This window comes from Rhipicephalus sanguineus, chromosome 7 (assembly GCF_013339695.2).
Source record: "Rhipicephalus sanguineus isolate Rsan-2018 chromosome 7, BIME_Rsan_1.4, whole genome shotgun sequence".
Classification (NCBI taxonomy): domain Eukaryota; kingdom Metazoa; phylum Arthropoda; class Arachnida; order Ixodida; family Ixodidae; genus Rhipicephalus; species Rhipicephalus sanguineus.
The window spans coordinates 45867857-45883215 of record NC_051182.1 but is presented as its reverse complement, the minus strand read 5'-3'; the positions used below and the strand labels follow the sequence as shown (position 1 = coordinate 45883215).

At 42.5% G+C, this 15359-nt stretch overlaps 1 protein-coding gene across 1 annotated transcript; it reads left to right on the top strand.

Annotated features, from left to right (window-relative positions):
- Positions 1–798: 798 nt before the first annotated feature.
- Positions 799–14755, top strand: LOC119399428 (BEN domain-containing protein 5). The gene is made up of 9 exons (XM_037666234.1): positions 799–1082; positions 2820–2923; positions 5768–6017; positions 8704–8741; positions 9026–9139; positions 10196–10252; positions 12345–12440; positions 14290–14512; positions 14595–14755. Exons 1-9 carry the CDS (start codon positions 872–874, stop codon positions 14702–14704), a joined length of 1203 nt encoding a protein of 400 aa, XP_037522162.1. The 5' UTR covers positions 799–871; the 3' UTR covers positions 14705–14755.
- The last annotated feature ends 604 nt before the right edge of the window (positions 14756–15359 follow it).

The window sequence follows — 15359 nt, the reverse complement described above, 5'->3', positions numbered from 1 at the left end:
CACCTGTAGTGCTTCATTGTCCCTGTTACACATTTTCTTGTGCTTGTTCACTTCGCTTTGTATAAAAAATTGAACTTTCATGAGCGTGCTATGTCGGAACCATAGGAAATTATATCAGTCTTTACTTTGTAAGACTACCCCTACACTGAGCCATTACTTCTTATTTATGCACTCCTTACAGTTTTCCAATCACACGTTCCTCTCATGAAGAAGTCACTGCGGTAACCATAGGCGTGCGCACAGTGGGGGCGGGGGGGGGGGGGTTGTTCACCCAATATTTTAATCAGTCGGGCATGTTCTGTTCATGCGGTGAAGCTTTGCTCCCTCCACATTTTCTGTGTCAAGTGAATCTGAGGCCCCTCAAAATCATAAAAAGAATGCCGACAAGTCTCAGGATGCCCTAAATAATTTACTGTAAGATTTTCTACAAGCAGTATCGCAAATTTCGTTTGTGGAAGTACGTCAACATCCAAAACGCGATCACTCGCAGCATACAGCCGCTGCTTGCACAGGCTCGCTCGATCGCCTCTACTCGTAGAGAGGATTCTTGTAGTAGTGTAGGATATATCGAACGAGGCGAGTGTCTGAAAGCCGCAAATAATGTGAACAGCGAAACAGACGCGGAAACAAAAAAGAAATAAGCAAAATTGGGTGATGAATATATAGCCGTCTGGTAGCCACCAGGTGGCCACCCTACCACTAAACTACTACAATTACAAGGGGGAACACATGCAGCACCTCTATATGCTTCAACAGAAAAAAAAAAACACGTGGTACATCTCTTTATAAGATGGCTACCTCTCGTAGGCCCTGTAGTTTGTGCCTTTGTGCAGTGCGCTCGTGTCATTGAACCCGTGTAGTGCGAATCAAAATGACCACATCGAGTACGCCGACCTATGCCTACGTCAAGTACCACGACGGTGCGAAGGCGATAGTCCATGTATCGCTAATAAAGAAGTACTCCCCGTCTTCGGTGGACGACTTGGCCAAAAAAAAGATGGTGTATTGGTGCAGCACATCAAGCCAGGAGGCGAAGCACAGCGACGAGGATTTTTACATGGCTGACGTTGTGGAGCTTGGCCGTAAGTAATTTTCATACAGGTTGTACTATTCTTATTTCAATGTTTTGTGCGTGCTGAAATTTTGTTGCGATTATGCTCCGTATCCGTCGAAATTGCTCCGTGCCCGTCGAAATTGCTGCGTACCCGTCGAAACTGCGCCCACCCGTCGAAATTACCCGCTTTGTTTTGGTACGGTGAAACGTGTGCGGAGCCGCGGATTACTGAATCTGGTATGTTTCTCTATCCATGTGTCAGTTACGGAACGCGAATAGAGAAAATAGCTCGCGCTTTCATTACATTCCTCCATTCGTTTGCGTTGTTGGCCACTTGACAAATGATGCGCGTTTGCATCTCGCTCAGCAGCTCCTACACGCGAACGCATTGCAAGCTGTTGAACAATAGTCGATTGTGCATGTATAACTTTACGCGATCTTTATTCGCACGCACTGCAAGTTGCCAATGCTTGGCGAAATGACCATCGGATGCGTGCGATTTTCTTTGTAGTGCAGACGCTTTTTTTTATTTTCTTGTGTTAGATTTGCGTGCCGGCAGATGTGCTTGTTGTGCGCTCTTACGGATGTTGCGAGTTGTAAATAGCATTAGTACGAGGTGAATTTCCTGAAAAAACGTGACCTTCGGATGTTGCCACAACCTTTAGAATTGTTGCGTTCTTTACACGTAGTATAGGTTTGCAGCGTACGCGAACAGTTCTAGTGGTTTGTCGTTGCTGTCTCCTCACGCTTAACCATTTCAGGTGCCTTGTGCACTCATTGGCGTACACAATTTGTTATTGCTAGTTATGTCGACTAGTGGCTAAGAAAGAATGTTTGGATGAATTGAACTTCCTGCGTAATAAATGTGTCACTGAACTGCATTTTGTAGTGTACTGTTGCATGTGATCACATTGTTGATAGTACTATCACCAATGACAAATTCGTAAACGGAGGGTGTGTGCTGGAGCCGACGTTTCAACAAGTCTACTTGTCTTTTTGCAGCCACTTGTCGAAACGTAGGCTCCAGCACACACCCTCTGTTTACGAATTTCTCTTCCGGATATATAGATAGTTATTTCCAATTAATTTAGATTAATTATTATAAAACACAAATCAATGTATCACGACATTATTTTTGTTGCCATAGAATTATCGAGTGCCTTGAAAATATTTACAGGCTGTTTTTTTTTCATAAATCACGCCTGAAAGGGTTAACTGCGGGAACTGCTGTCGAGCACTCCAAAATGTATTTATATTGAAAGGTCTCGTTAATCTATTAAACACGCATGCTCTTTGCTCATGTTCACGTTATCATTACACACAGGTTTTTCCATTGCCCCTTGCAATCTCTGCAGCGTAGAACAGCAGCAAGAAACCTGCCATGCCAGTCGTAGCAAAAAAATCTTGGCTTTGTGAAATGAAGCTGCCATTAGCCGTAGGGACTTTCAGTTCACAAAGAAGCTGCTGTTGTACGTGTCGTCAAGTTGGAGCGTTCTTGTTGCGGATACAGAATGCATGATTGCCTTGACTCTGAATTGGTAGTTTCAAAGAAGCAATTATGGAGTGTAGATTGTCGAAGCTTACTCCATATCACTTTTGATAGTTTGAACGCACCTACAAATACAACAGGTGCAAATAAATGTTTAGCTTAAATTATTATAAATTATTCAACTGCTGTGCCAGCATGCATATGTCCGACATTTTTCATAAGTTCGTCATGCTTTCGTTCTTGATCCTGTTTTTTGTTCTCTTTATTGTGCTGCAGTGACAAAAGGAGACCTCATTCGAAGGCTCGTGAGGAGAAAAATCGCAATTCCGGATTTTATTTTTGATGGCGACACATCTGAAGCACCTCGTTTGGTGACACATGTACGTACAATAACAAAATCCAGTGTTTGTGTAAGTCATGATAGTTATGATGCGCATGCCATTGTGGGTAAACTTGCAAGAGCACAGTTTTAAACCTGGCATCCAACAATGTTTCTTGCAATATTTTATGAACCAGTGGATGAAGTTGTAAAAATTTTCTATCAGTATAACTTATCATTTAAAGTTATTCTTCAGTTCATTTGAATTCAGCAGCAGCACTCTGAGAGTAAATTCTCCAAATAAACATTGTTGGCAGTGTATGTGTTCACTGCATTTGCTGTTTCACACTGCTTGTTTACAACATTGAGGCACTGACTTGCTTAAATGGCACTGAGAAATTATAAAATATGGGCTCTCATTTAGGTTATCATTGATAGCTCTAGTGAACCAAGGCCGTTCTATACTGTGTTATACCTGCCGTAATATGATACTGAATATTGATCTTTGAATGGTTCTGAACTTTAAGAGTGCCATTTGTGTGCATTGAAAGTCTAGAGAAGTGTGCATTCTTGATGAATTTCTCCCAAGAAATACCAGGAACTTCTTTTCAATAATGGTGCATTTCTGTATTTGAATAAGTTCCGTACTAATAAGTTCTCAAAGCACATGTGTAAGTGCATCATAGTCTAAGTGAACGTTTCGTGTTTATGAAGTATTCGAACGGCAATGCACATTTTGCATAAGTCATACTATGTATACTATGAGTGAGTGAACGTTATAAGTGTTAATGTAGTGAGTAATTGAAGCTTGTGATAACTTTTTCCACCCTCTGTGCACTAGTACTCTGTCACAGTGGTTTCTTGCAATGCTGCACATCACTATATTCTTTAGTGAACAGAAAGCCTGAAAGCTTCTCATTATGTGTCTATCTATGCCACATCATCCACTCAGCATCCCTTTTATGTTCTCCTGGCGCATTGATGTGACAAATGCTTTTTCAGCAGTGCTTTGAGCCTCTTTTGCCTAAAGTAAAGAGCAAACATCCTTCGAGAGATATTCACCCGTGTTATATCATCTGTGTTGCATCTAAAGTCTTTCAGTTTAAAGGGTCCCTGCAAGACTTTTTTAGCATGGTAAGAAAACTCTGCTGATTGGTAGTTGAGGCTCCTGAGAACATGTATCCAAACATTCTAGCGATGTGTGCGGTCTGGAATTCCAATTAAAAAAAGCTCGAAGTTGGCCAGAAATATCTCGTTTTTTCCTCTACAAATGATGCCATAATCCCAAATGACTGCGCTATAAACACATAGTCCATAGCCATTGGCTGATTTTAGCATTGAGCTGGACAGTTATTGCGGCTGCTCAGGAATTTCGCGACATGCCCGCACACCTACTCGGGGTCAGACTGAAAGCGAGCTGCGTGGCCTAAGAAAAAAAGAGTGCTCAAGGTCATGATGTGCGCTGGCCCCTTGTCATCCCCCACCCCCTGTATCCATCGACCTCGAAAAATCGAGGTCGATGGATACAGGGGGTGGGGGCTTTCAGCATGCTCACTGGTGAAAGGAGAGAGAGAAAGCGCTTAAAGTGTGTGAGAAATCCCGGTAACCCTGCTCGTACTTGATCAACTGTAAAAATATTTGTGCAGTGGGCTCTCTTAAAGAAGTCATTCGATAATTACTTGGCTGAGTGTTGCAGGGCCCCTTTTAGACCAAGGCGTGGCAGCGGATTGCCTCAGCGACTCGTGAAATAGTCGTGCTCATGCACTCGGCAATGTTCTCCAAACGCACGGTCACCAGCCATCTGACTGATGCCAGTCTGGAGTACACTCCCATTTGTACAGGCTTGTGTGCATTTGCCTTTGAGGAGGAAATACTGTAGACTTTTACCAGTTGTGCCCATCTATAGTTGATGTTTACTTTCCAACGTCCTGGTGTATCACATTGGAGAAGAGCAGTGGACTCGTGAAACAGGGAATAATTTGTCTTTTAGAGCATCTTGCATCGTCAACTCGCTGCCAGTGCTCATGTTGTTGCGTCATCCGCCCAAGTAAAGTCGGACCACATTGGCGGCTGGGCATTGCATCGGTAGGCCTAGCAGTGTAGAGAGTGAAGCAGAAGAGGATGAAAAAAGTGGGTGCCTGCTGAGTTATTGCATGGCACGTGCTGGAAAGGTACAGGCCATTCATGATGATGGTAGTTTTTGAATGCATAACAACATAACGAAAAGCATAATAGCTTCGCTGTAAAAAATAGGCGGCCCTCATCTTGTGAATCTGATGCGCTCTCTTGGCTTTGCATATGGTAGAATGAAAGGAAAGCATGCTGCTTGCTGACACTCGTTGAGGAAAAGCAGGAGAGTGTCTCTGCTGACTAAGAACTTGGTACGAATTTGACACAAAAGAACAGAGCAGGTAGAAATAGTGCTTTCTGCCCTTGTTTTATATGCTCATTCTTGTCACAGATTTATAATCAGCTTCACATGGCAGACCTTAGAATAAAAAAAAAACAGTTACCTAGCTCAATTTCTTGCTTCAATGTATAAGGGTGTTAAGGCCCCTGGCTGAGTGGGTGCCGCTGGTTTTCGCATGTGAACTGCAGACTTGGTCTTAAATCTCGACATCTAGCAAAATATTATTGTACAAGTCTTACCAACCATAAAACAGTTACAGGCATGCCTATGTTGTCATTCTGATAGCTGCCAACTGCTCTTCCTTGCTCTCCACGTTGCAAGCTGTCTCTTCTCCGGCACTGTTCACGTCTAAGTGCCACTAAGTGAAAATACTTAATTGTGCTTTATAGTATCTTTTCCTATGGAGATTTATGTTCAGAACTTGCGAAAGAAAAATACAAATACGGCATCTTTATTTTTTATATTTCACAAGATTGAGGGGTCTTTTTATCACAGGTGCCATCGGCGAAAAAGACTGCACAATATACGAAGGCTGCGCATCAGCGCAAAATGGCAGGGATGCTTTCGGACCGGGCCACCAGCTCCGATGACGATGCCGATGACGACGTTGTGCCGAAAAAATTGCTCATTGAAGAGCAAAAAAAAAATGCAACACTCTGCCGCAAACTGGCAATTCTAAGAAGAGAGAAAGACGAGCTGCAGGCACGGCATGATCGCCTAGAGGATAACCTTCTCAACAGACTCGGTGAGTGTTAGGTTATAATTTTTGATATGTGTTGAATGGCGTGCATCACTACTCATAAGTGTAAAATAAAAAAAAAGTGTATAGGCATGCGAACCTGAAGATTGCAGCTTGCTTTTTACCTAGTTGGTTTTCAAAGAAAAAAAAGCACACAGCTTATTAGTCATATTTTATTTTGTGCAATCTTGTTAATGCATTAAGCTGGGCTAGTTGGTATTGATTGTATGCTTCTATATTGCTAGCAAACAAGCACAAAGGGCGACATAGAAAGAGGCACTAGTGGTTGTCCTGTCTCTTTCTATGTCGTCCTTTGTGCATGTTTGCTAGCAATATGGAAGCATACTGTGCAATCTTGCTTTGAATAGTAGGAGTCTGATGGCCTGACTTGTAAAACGTTTTTAATGGTATTGATATTTGCTTCACACTGTGTTTTTTATACACCATGGCAGGAATAAATTTGTAGACTCTCCATAAAGGCTAGTTGGATAAACTGCTCTTCAGCTATCATGTCCTTGAAATCTAGCTTTGCCATCTTAATTGTTCTGCAGCAGCCATTGTAATGTAGAATTCAAAGGGAGACTGCACGGACCTATGTTTACTCTGTGGTGTTCAATTTTTCTGCAAACTTCAAGCCGTTTAGTGTTCCGTGGTGGCTTGCAAATTAACGTTTGCACAGCTTGTTGGCATAGGTGCTCACCTTCACGCTCTTCTGCAGAACTAGAATTTCCTGGTGTCCACCATGCATCCAATCAACTTTGTAAATCACTGCAAACTTCGTTACACAGAATGCAGTCAAAACGAAATTTCTCTTCTTGTATCAAGGATAAAGGAATGACAAATAACACACTGTAGGCTGTCATGCCACTGCCTTAGAAAAGCTAGAGATGATGGTGAATTGTAATGATTATGATAACATGGGGAAATTAGTGTAAGTGCATGTGGGCAGATGTGTATCTCCTGCAAGAGAACAATGGCTGTCTCTGAAGCCGTGCTTGTCTTCTACTGGGGAAAATGTGTAAATCATTCGGGATTGTTTGCGATAGCGGCTTAGTGGCTAAGGCGTTTCACTGCTTCTCATGAGGATGCAGGCTCAATTGCAGGCTATGGTAAGTGTGTTTTAAATGGGGAGAAATGCAAAAATGCCTGTGTACTTGGGATTTAGGCACGCGTTCAGACTTGGGTAGCCGAGATTAATTCTTATCACTCCCACTAAGCTTTATATAGCAGAACCCTGTTGTTATGTTCCTCACTACTGTTTTCCCGGCTGTTCATTTGTTTTCCACCGGTCCCAGCATAGCTGCCATAATCCTAGAAGTACATTTACAGCGCAAACTGAAAGACGCACCACAAAGAAAGAAACGAAACACACAGCGCTTGTGTGTGTCATTTCGTTCTTTGTGGTGCGTCTTTGCGTTTGCGCTGTAAATGTACTCCTAGGATTATGAACCAACTATGCCCAAAAGAAGTTTTACTGAAATAGCTGTCGTAGCCCTGCTGTTACGTCGCAACTGTGGGACCGTTTCCATATGATGCGTCGCGAAGTGTGCTCCGAGCCAGCCTAGCGGCCACAAGAGAGCAGCGATGTTGACTTTTCACTAAGTTTGGCCTGGCTTGACCGTAATATTAGCCGAATGAGTGGCTAATATTACGACGCATATTACCACACATAACATACTTTCTGTTGTTGCTAACAAAAACGCAGCCTTTGAGATTCGTACTGTAAAGATGGCGTTGATGACGCAGTAGGTTTTAAACTTGTTTTTAGCGTTCGAAAGTAAGGCCCTCGAGATTGGGTATGTTTCCGCCACTACGTTGGCGTGGACTTGTCATCATTATCGGAGGAGTTCATGCAGTTCGAGATCGGACTCATCGCGTTGGTGGTGTTGAGTGTGCTTAGTTCTTTCTCACGTAGAACTGTTGGTGCCAAAAGAATCCCATACATTGATTTCATTTCTATCAATCGTGCCATTCTCAACTCTGCAGTTCTGTCCATGGGCTAGACCATAGCTGAGTGCGCCAACACATGCACCAGGGACAAAGTTTTGGAGTTGGTGGAGCAGGAGTCATTGCCTTCGATGATCGCTTTTGGGAGTACTTTCACTTTTGTGAGGCATTCGACAGTCTACTATGAGCCACGGTGGTCCGACACTATGCCTCAGTAATACGTTATCACTCTGAAAAGCGACGCATTGGGTGACAACATTGTAAAGATATCACCAAAGGTGATCGCTTGCCAGGTGTTTGCCGTAGTGGCACTAGATTTTTAAAAGGATATGACACTGCAGGTGCTCAAAGCTTTTCGTGCTGACTGGGTGTAAGTAAACGCTCTAGGCAACACTGCAGTTTTTTGATGTGTAAGAATGACAGGAAATTCTGTACCACTAAAGATTTTTTTTTTCGTTTCTCCTCATTCTCGGCTGTTGCGTTTCCTGGCTCTTATGTTTTTTCCCTACTGTCCCTTCGAAAACATATCGGGGGGGGGGGGGGGTTCTACAGTACTAATGTAATTTTGGCATGTAACAACCAAGAATTAAATGTTTGATTTGCTCATGAATACATAACTGGTTGCTGTTATATTCATTTGTTAAATGGTTTCCCTGTGTTAGTGGTCTTGTTCAAAAATGAATAGCAAATAAGCGAAAAAAAATAACATGTCTGTTGTATAATAAGTCTTTGCACTTGTTTTCAGAATCCTTGCTTACAACAAATTGCCGTCAGTGTTGCAAGGTATGTCAGTCTTTTTTACGTAAATAACTTGAGTGCTTTTATCACCCTTTGCAAACATTATTGCGGTGCATGTTTGACAAGAGGTCGAAGGGATACGTAATTCATTTGAGTGCCTTGCAGTTCTAATTTTTAAGGCCATATATATGTCATGCAGTAAAATACCGACTCTTTATTTGCATAGCTAGAAAAGCTAAATCTGTACTCTGGTCCAAGACCGTTTGCTATGAGGCCATATGTACCCACCATTCATTATGCTTATTTCATGTCTATGCTGTCCTTTTCAGGAGAACACTGTGCCTACAAGCTTTGTACGTAAAGATAGTGCTCCAAGGGAGGACAGCTTCAGAATGGGCCACATCAGTCCACGCATCACATCAGTCGGACCAGATCAATCTGAGGTACAAGACCATCTAAGAACATTAACATTGGGTGATGTGGTGTATGTGTAAATCATGAAATGCGCTGAGTTGTTTTTGTCCTTGTGTTTTAGTGTCATTGTAGATGGTTGGTTTAGGACTCAATGTAATTTGTTCATTCATGATAAGCTGTGTAAGCACAACTGAACAACGATGTAGAAAGAGCTGCACTTTCATCCATAAATTTATTTTTGTAAAAATTGTTAAATAAAACGCAATGATCCGTAGACATGTATTAAGGCATGACTGAAACAAACACTGCAATAGTTATGGCAATGAAACGAAGCGTTTATTGCTTTTTATATAGTGACACTAAAGGTTGGCTTACTTTGCGATTTCATAGGCCTGCAAAATTTCTCGTTATCCTGCTATGCGCCTAAAACAGAATGTGTCTACAGATACGGGGATGTAGCCATAATTTTGGCTATAAATGCCCTAAATATCGAAGATTACTCTAGCGACAATACATTGATGTTTCTTTAGTCCCTGGTTAATGCAGCTGTTAGTATGACCAACATTCATTCGTTAGCACGAAAGCAAATGACGAGAGAAACTACACCTTTCTTATAAGTCTCTCTCGAAAAGAGATGCAATTACTTGCTATTATGGCAGTAACTATTGCTGTCTGTTTGGTCATGCCTTAAGACATTTGTACAGTTTTAATCTGATCACGTTAAAGAGCATATTTTGTAGAGGTTTCTTTGTCGGCATTGGCAACGCTTATTGTGGGTGAAAAATAGCAATTGATGCAAAGAATAAAAACCACGTGTTTGAACTGTAATCAAACACGGGCATTCTGCATGGCAGTCAGTTTTGCTACCACACTGACACATCAGTGCTTGAAAATCCTTTAAGCCTGTTTGAGGCGTCGTGTGAGGTGATAAGTTGGGTTAACGGATGTAATATTGTGTCACAGGAGTGTAGAATGGCACCACCATGAAAAATGCACAGGTGATAGTGCTCTGTGCACAGGTTGAAATCTGTCTTCTACTAGTACATATAAACATGCTAGTTGCTTATCAGGTTACTTTCTTTCAGAGTGACCCCATCGTGCACGGACCTGCTGAGGAACCATGCCAGGCTGTGTGCATTCAAGTAGGGCCCTCAATTTTTTTCCAACTTCTATTTGCTCAGCAGTATATATTGCCTCAACAGATGACTCGTAGATATGATGGCATGTAGCACCCAAAAAGCACCTCAATACACTCCCATCGACTTTCCCACACTGATGTCTGTCATGTCTCAAAATGAACCATATTTCTCGCACCATGACTCGACTGTCGAGTGACTTTTACTGCATTCACTACTCCGGATCTTTTTCGTTGTTTTTTTGCTTACCTTTTATTCCTTTTACAGCAGCAGATTTAGTTATATTGTGTTACTGAACATTTCTTTTGTTTATATAGTTGCGTCTTTAAATTTTTTTTTCACGTGTATGCAACATTAGGACAATGCTTCTTTAGAAGATGAGTTATGCCGTCATGTGTGAGCCATTTGCTGTGCCATGTACACGCTTGGGGGTGGAAGAACAGAGCATTTTATCTGGTTTGGTTTCAGGAGAAACGTGGACTCCCAGCTGTCTCTTGTGCCTGTAACAATATGTCCATATGGGCAAAGATAAGGTCCATATTTCCAGCATATTAGTAGATAATGCTTCTCGTATTTCTACTTCCATTTGCAACAAGTGACCTACTAGAAGTAGGTGATGTGTGATCTGGCTGCACAGACGTCTGATGCATTCAAGCAACCTGTTGCCGATTTTTTTCTGTTTCTAGCTCTTGCAGATGTGACCTTGGGGACGCTAACGAATGATAACAACGAAGGGAGCGCAGTTATTTACTGTCTGCTCGGCTAGCACATCTCTTAGTTGAGGCCAAAGCTGCATCCCCATTGGAGATGGTCTTTGGAGATTTATCACACTGGTAGAAGGTGCACCATTGCTAAATTTCTGTAAATTATCCTTAAGCCGTAAACATACAGCCCACATGGTCATGCTGTGTTAATCAAAGAAATGGCTGGTGCTACAAATTTGCAGTGCTGATGCTGCGGTCTTGTACAGTAGTTGAAACATGTGATGACTCATTGTTTTTGTAGAGCACCTATGGCTTGCAGCGGTAGTGCACCTATGGCTTGCAGCGGTAGTTCGCTTTTTGCATGTGGTTTAGGTGTGGTATGTACTTGTGTTTGTTTCATCCAGGAACTTTGGGTCTTGTCCTTATAAGCAATAGGATCTAGACTAGGCTGGTCCAGAAGCTCCTAGATGGGCACTCGATACAAGGGTGAAAACTTTGTTTTGGTCTGTGCTTATTTACTTGGTGCAACAAGGCATTGAACTGCATGAAATATAATTGGCTTTTATTTTATTTTCCCGATCCTTGCAGCTTACGTTGAGTATGTATGTGGTTGTGGCGTCGTATGTACACATTTTTTCCTCAAGGCCTGCATAAAGCACAGGCTATAATGATTGATCACATTTGCTGTTGTGAAACAGTAACAGTTATTAGCCTGCTTGATTATTGATGTAAGATTGAGTACGGAATATTTACAACCTCATGGTACCAACACTAGAAAATTAGGCCTTGAGTGGGATTTATTATTGGTAAAAAACTACACAAAATAAGCATAGATAAAGGGAGGATAGGACAGAAGCTGTCTAGCTGCCAGCAACATTGTTTTATTGTGCTTGTGTGCATATATACTGTTTAAAAATATTTGGAGTGGTTGAGAGAGTAATTGTAAACTTCTGACTTCGTGCATCAATCAAGTGAAGGAAAGAAAAAAAATGGTAACCATGAATCTAAGTGCATATGAACCATGCACTAATACATTAGCAATGGGAATAACTAAACATTATCTCAAGGCTGATTGGAGGAGTGCTGATGCAGGCTGCACTTTTACACATCATGGCAAAAGCTTCTGAAAGCACTCCCGATGTTGGGTCTCTGTACTGGCGTGGAAGCCATGTATCTTGAAAAGCAGAAAGTATACAGCTACACTTTGTGCTGTGGATGGACAGATTGCTCCTGCATCATTTGTTCCGGTTGTTTGTGCTCCTTTTTCTAGTATGTTTAACAGCTGGGATCGAGTGAATAATTAATAAGCTTATGTGGCAAACATATATTGTTCTGAGCTAGAATGTTTTGTCTGCTACAGAACTTGATGACAATGGTATTGTTGACATTTACAGGAGCCTGAAATCGCAGCACCACCAGAACCAGCAGCAGCACCACCAGAACCAGCAGCAGCACCACAAGCAGAACTACTAGCAGACGTTCATGGCAAGGTGAGCTGTTCTTATTGTATTACAAGAGCTACTGTAGTCACACTCAAAGTGAAAATTTCCTGTGTGGGAGTCTGTACTAGGTCCAAATGCGACAAATTCTATCGCATTCCACGTGTGATATTCTGTGAAATGAATCTTAACTATGCGAGTATGTGTTGTCTATATGTTTCGGAAGTGGGGTGAGGCTGCCCAGGCAGTAAAAAAGGGTTACATGTGAAGCATGTCCGTCTAGTCAGCTCATCCTGTGGCAGTCAAGCTATTTCTCTTTGCTGCAACTACAAAAGGGTAGCACACACAACTTATCCTGCAAGTAACATCTGCAATGTTTCTGGAGTTCGTGCTAGCTGAGATGGTTCTTAACTTCATGTCGCTGTTTCCGCTTGCATCTTTCAAAGGAGCAAGAAGCCGCTTGATGCATTCGCTTACTTCTCTTCTGCACTGTTCATCACAATAGCTAGTGTTGCACTCAAGGGAAATGTGTGCATGTTGGCCTGTGTGTACTGACACTGTTGTGAATGTATGTGTACTGCAATATGTGGGACTGATAAAACTATAACTGTTAGGTTCATTGTTATTGTTAGTGCTTCTTATTTTGAGAAAAAGTTAATGTTTCTAAGAGAAGCACACAAGCGTATACTATACTGCTTGCTTTGTGCAGGTATGGCTAGTTGCTATTGGGTTCTAAGAGAGAACACAGGCACGTTAAGACGCAAAAGAAAGTGACTTGTGCAGGCACAACATAAGTACACTCATTTTTGAAGATCGTATGCATTTAAAATGGTAAACACACCCGGAACATGTTTTGGAAGTAAATTGATTACAGTAGAACCCGGTGATACATTTTTCATGGCACCATGAAAAATAAAATGTAATAGCCAGGAAACGCAAGAGCCAAGAAACGGGAAAAAATGTGAAATTAAAGTAGCGATGAGAAGCACACAATTTTATTTCATACCTTTCGCTTGAAGAAATCGTGCAGCGTCGCCTGGGAATTTTTTAACGCCCTATCAGTACAAGGCGTCTCAAGCACCTGCAGTGCCATGTGGCTTTTGGCGTCTTCACTGCGCACAAATCTCCGCAACAAATCCAGTGCTGTTACGGCTGATGGAGACGTTGGCTCCAAAAACAGGATGACTCTAGGCGATAAAAACTAATCTCGAAGTCCGTACTTTTTGTTCAATGCATCAAAACCAATTTTAGCACGCAAACACGTCATAGACGCCATGTTTATTTGAAAAATACAGATCTCGGAGGTCGCTTTTCTGGTGGCGGAACTTAACAATGCATCATAGATGTTACCCTCACCATTTCTAGCGGAGAATTCGATCATCAAGCCACCAAGCGGACCGAACCAAGCCACGTGAAAAGTCAGCATGGTATCCTAGGCCGTCTTGAGGGCCAATGCGCAACGTGCAATCTGGGAGTGGTCACACAGTTGCGACGCGGGGTTCCCAATGCAAGGGATCCTATGGGAGTAATGCTGGGACTGGCTGAAGATGACGTAACAACCAGGCAGACGCAGTCCCCGGGAACGTAACAACTGGGTTCTACTGTACTTGCTTTCATTTATTTGATTATAGTTAAGTCAATTGGAGCACATGCGCCTCAGGCAAAACCACTTCTATTATTTGTGCAGCAATAACCTCCGTTTTTTTTTGCTTGCCAGCCTTAGCTAAAACATTGTTGTCTACACTGTTCATTAGGCACACACAGCTCGAAATATATATGGCCTTAAATTTACGAAACAAGCACGAACCTTGGTGAATGGCTCAGTAGTTGTGCAACTGCTTCTGCTGTATGTACAGTTCCTGTACAGTTTGATACTTAAGACATACTTGTTTTATTGCAGGTACACCTGGGCAATGGCGTCTGGGTAGAAAAAGAGAGGTGGGAGCTGCTGCTGGGGCGTGACCGGGACTCCCTCTTCTGCAAGGAGCTTGCAAAGCTGGTGTGGGGAGTCCCGGCACTTAGAGGTCGGAGCGTCACAGGGGCTCCTTGTCGGCGGTACCTCAAGGAGGGCAACGCCATCGAGAAGCCGGCATTGAGCCCTCATAAATTGGAAGCTGTAGGTAGTAAGTATCTTTCACATTCATTCATGTTTGCTTTTTGATGTTTCTAGCAATTGATGTATCACACTGACAAATAATCTTCCAGATGCATTTGATGCTTACCTATCAAAAAATGGGGCCTCAAAAGAAGAGCTGAAGCCAAGACGTGGAAAACTAAACAGATATCTTGCTGATATGCTCAGGGATATTAAATAAATTCAGAAGCTGTACATTTTATGTAAATAAAGTGCATGTTTTCAACACCATACACACCATCTCTGCGCATTCTTTTCAATTCAAGCACCCATTCTCCTGTTTTGCATCTAATATATGACTAGCTTTAGAGGCCATGGCAGGTACGTGCTGCCCATTGTATGACAGTTGAATGCAGCAAATGATTTTTACAAATGTGCTTGTATATCTGCACAATAAAGAGCTTAACAAAGTCGCAATTAAGGCCATGGCGGCCACATTTAGATGGTGGCGAATGCACGAACAGCTGCGTAGGGGGATTTAGGTGAAAAATAAACATCCCCAAGCAGTCAAAATTAATCTGGAGCCCCACACTGAGCATACCTTGTAATCGAACAGTGGTTTGGGCTCATAAAACCACAGAAATTATTTCATTGTCAAAATTACTACAGGGCACACCTTGGAACAGGACCTGATCTGTAGGTTCTAGAGGGCATATGAAGCCCTAGCTTAGGGGCATTGTATGCACTGGCCTACTGTGTAGCAGTGCAGCCTACGTATCTGCATAAGAAGGGGGGTGGGGAGGGGCACGAGGCTCGTATCTGCATACGAGGGCGCACGAGGCTCGTATCTGCATACGAGGGCGCACGAGGCTCGTATCTGCATACGAGGGTGCACG

What these genes read in the sequence shown, in the direction of transcription:
- LOC119399428 (XM_037666234.1), top strand. Translation starts at nt 872, where the DNA reads ATGACCACATCGAGTACGCCGACCTATGCCTACGTCAAGTACCACGAC. An exon ending in TGACGTTGTGGAGCTTGGCC is followed by an intron (nt 1,083 to 2,819) that starts GTAAGTAATTTT and finishes ATTGTGCTGCAG; the next exon opens with TGACAAAAGGAGACCTCATT. An exon ending in TAAATTGGAAGCTGTAGGTA is followed by an intron (nt 14,513 to 14,594) that starts GTAAGTATCTTT and finishes ATAATCTTCCAG; the next exon opens with ATGCATTTGATGCTTACCTA.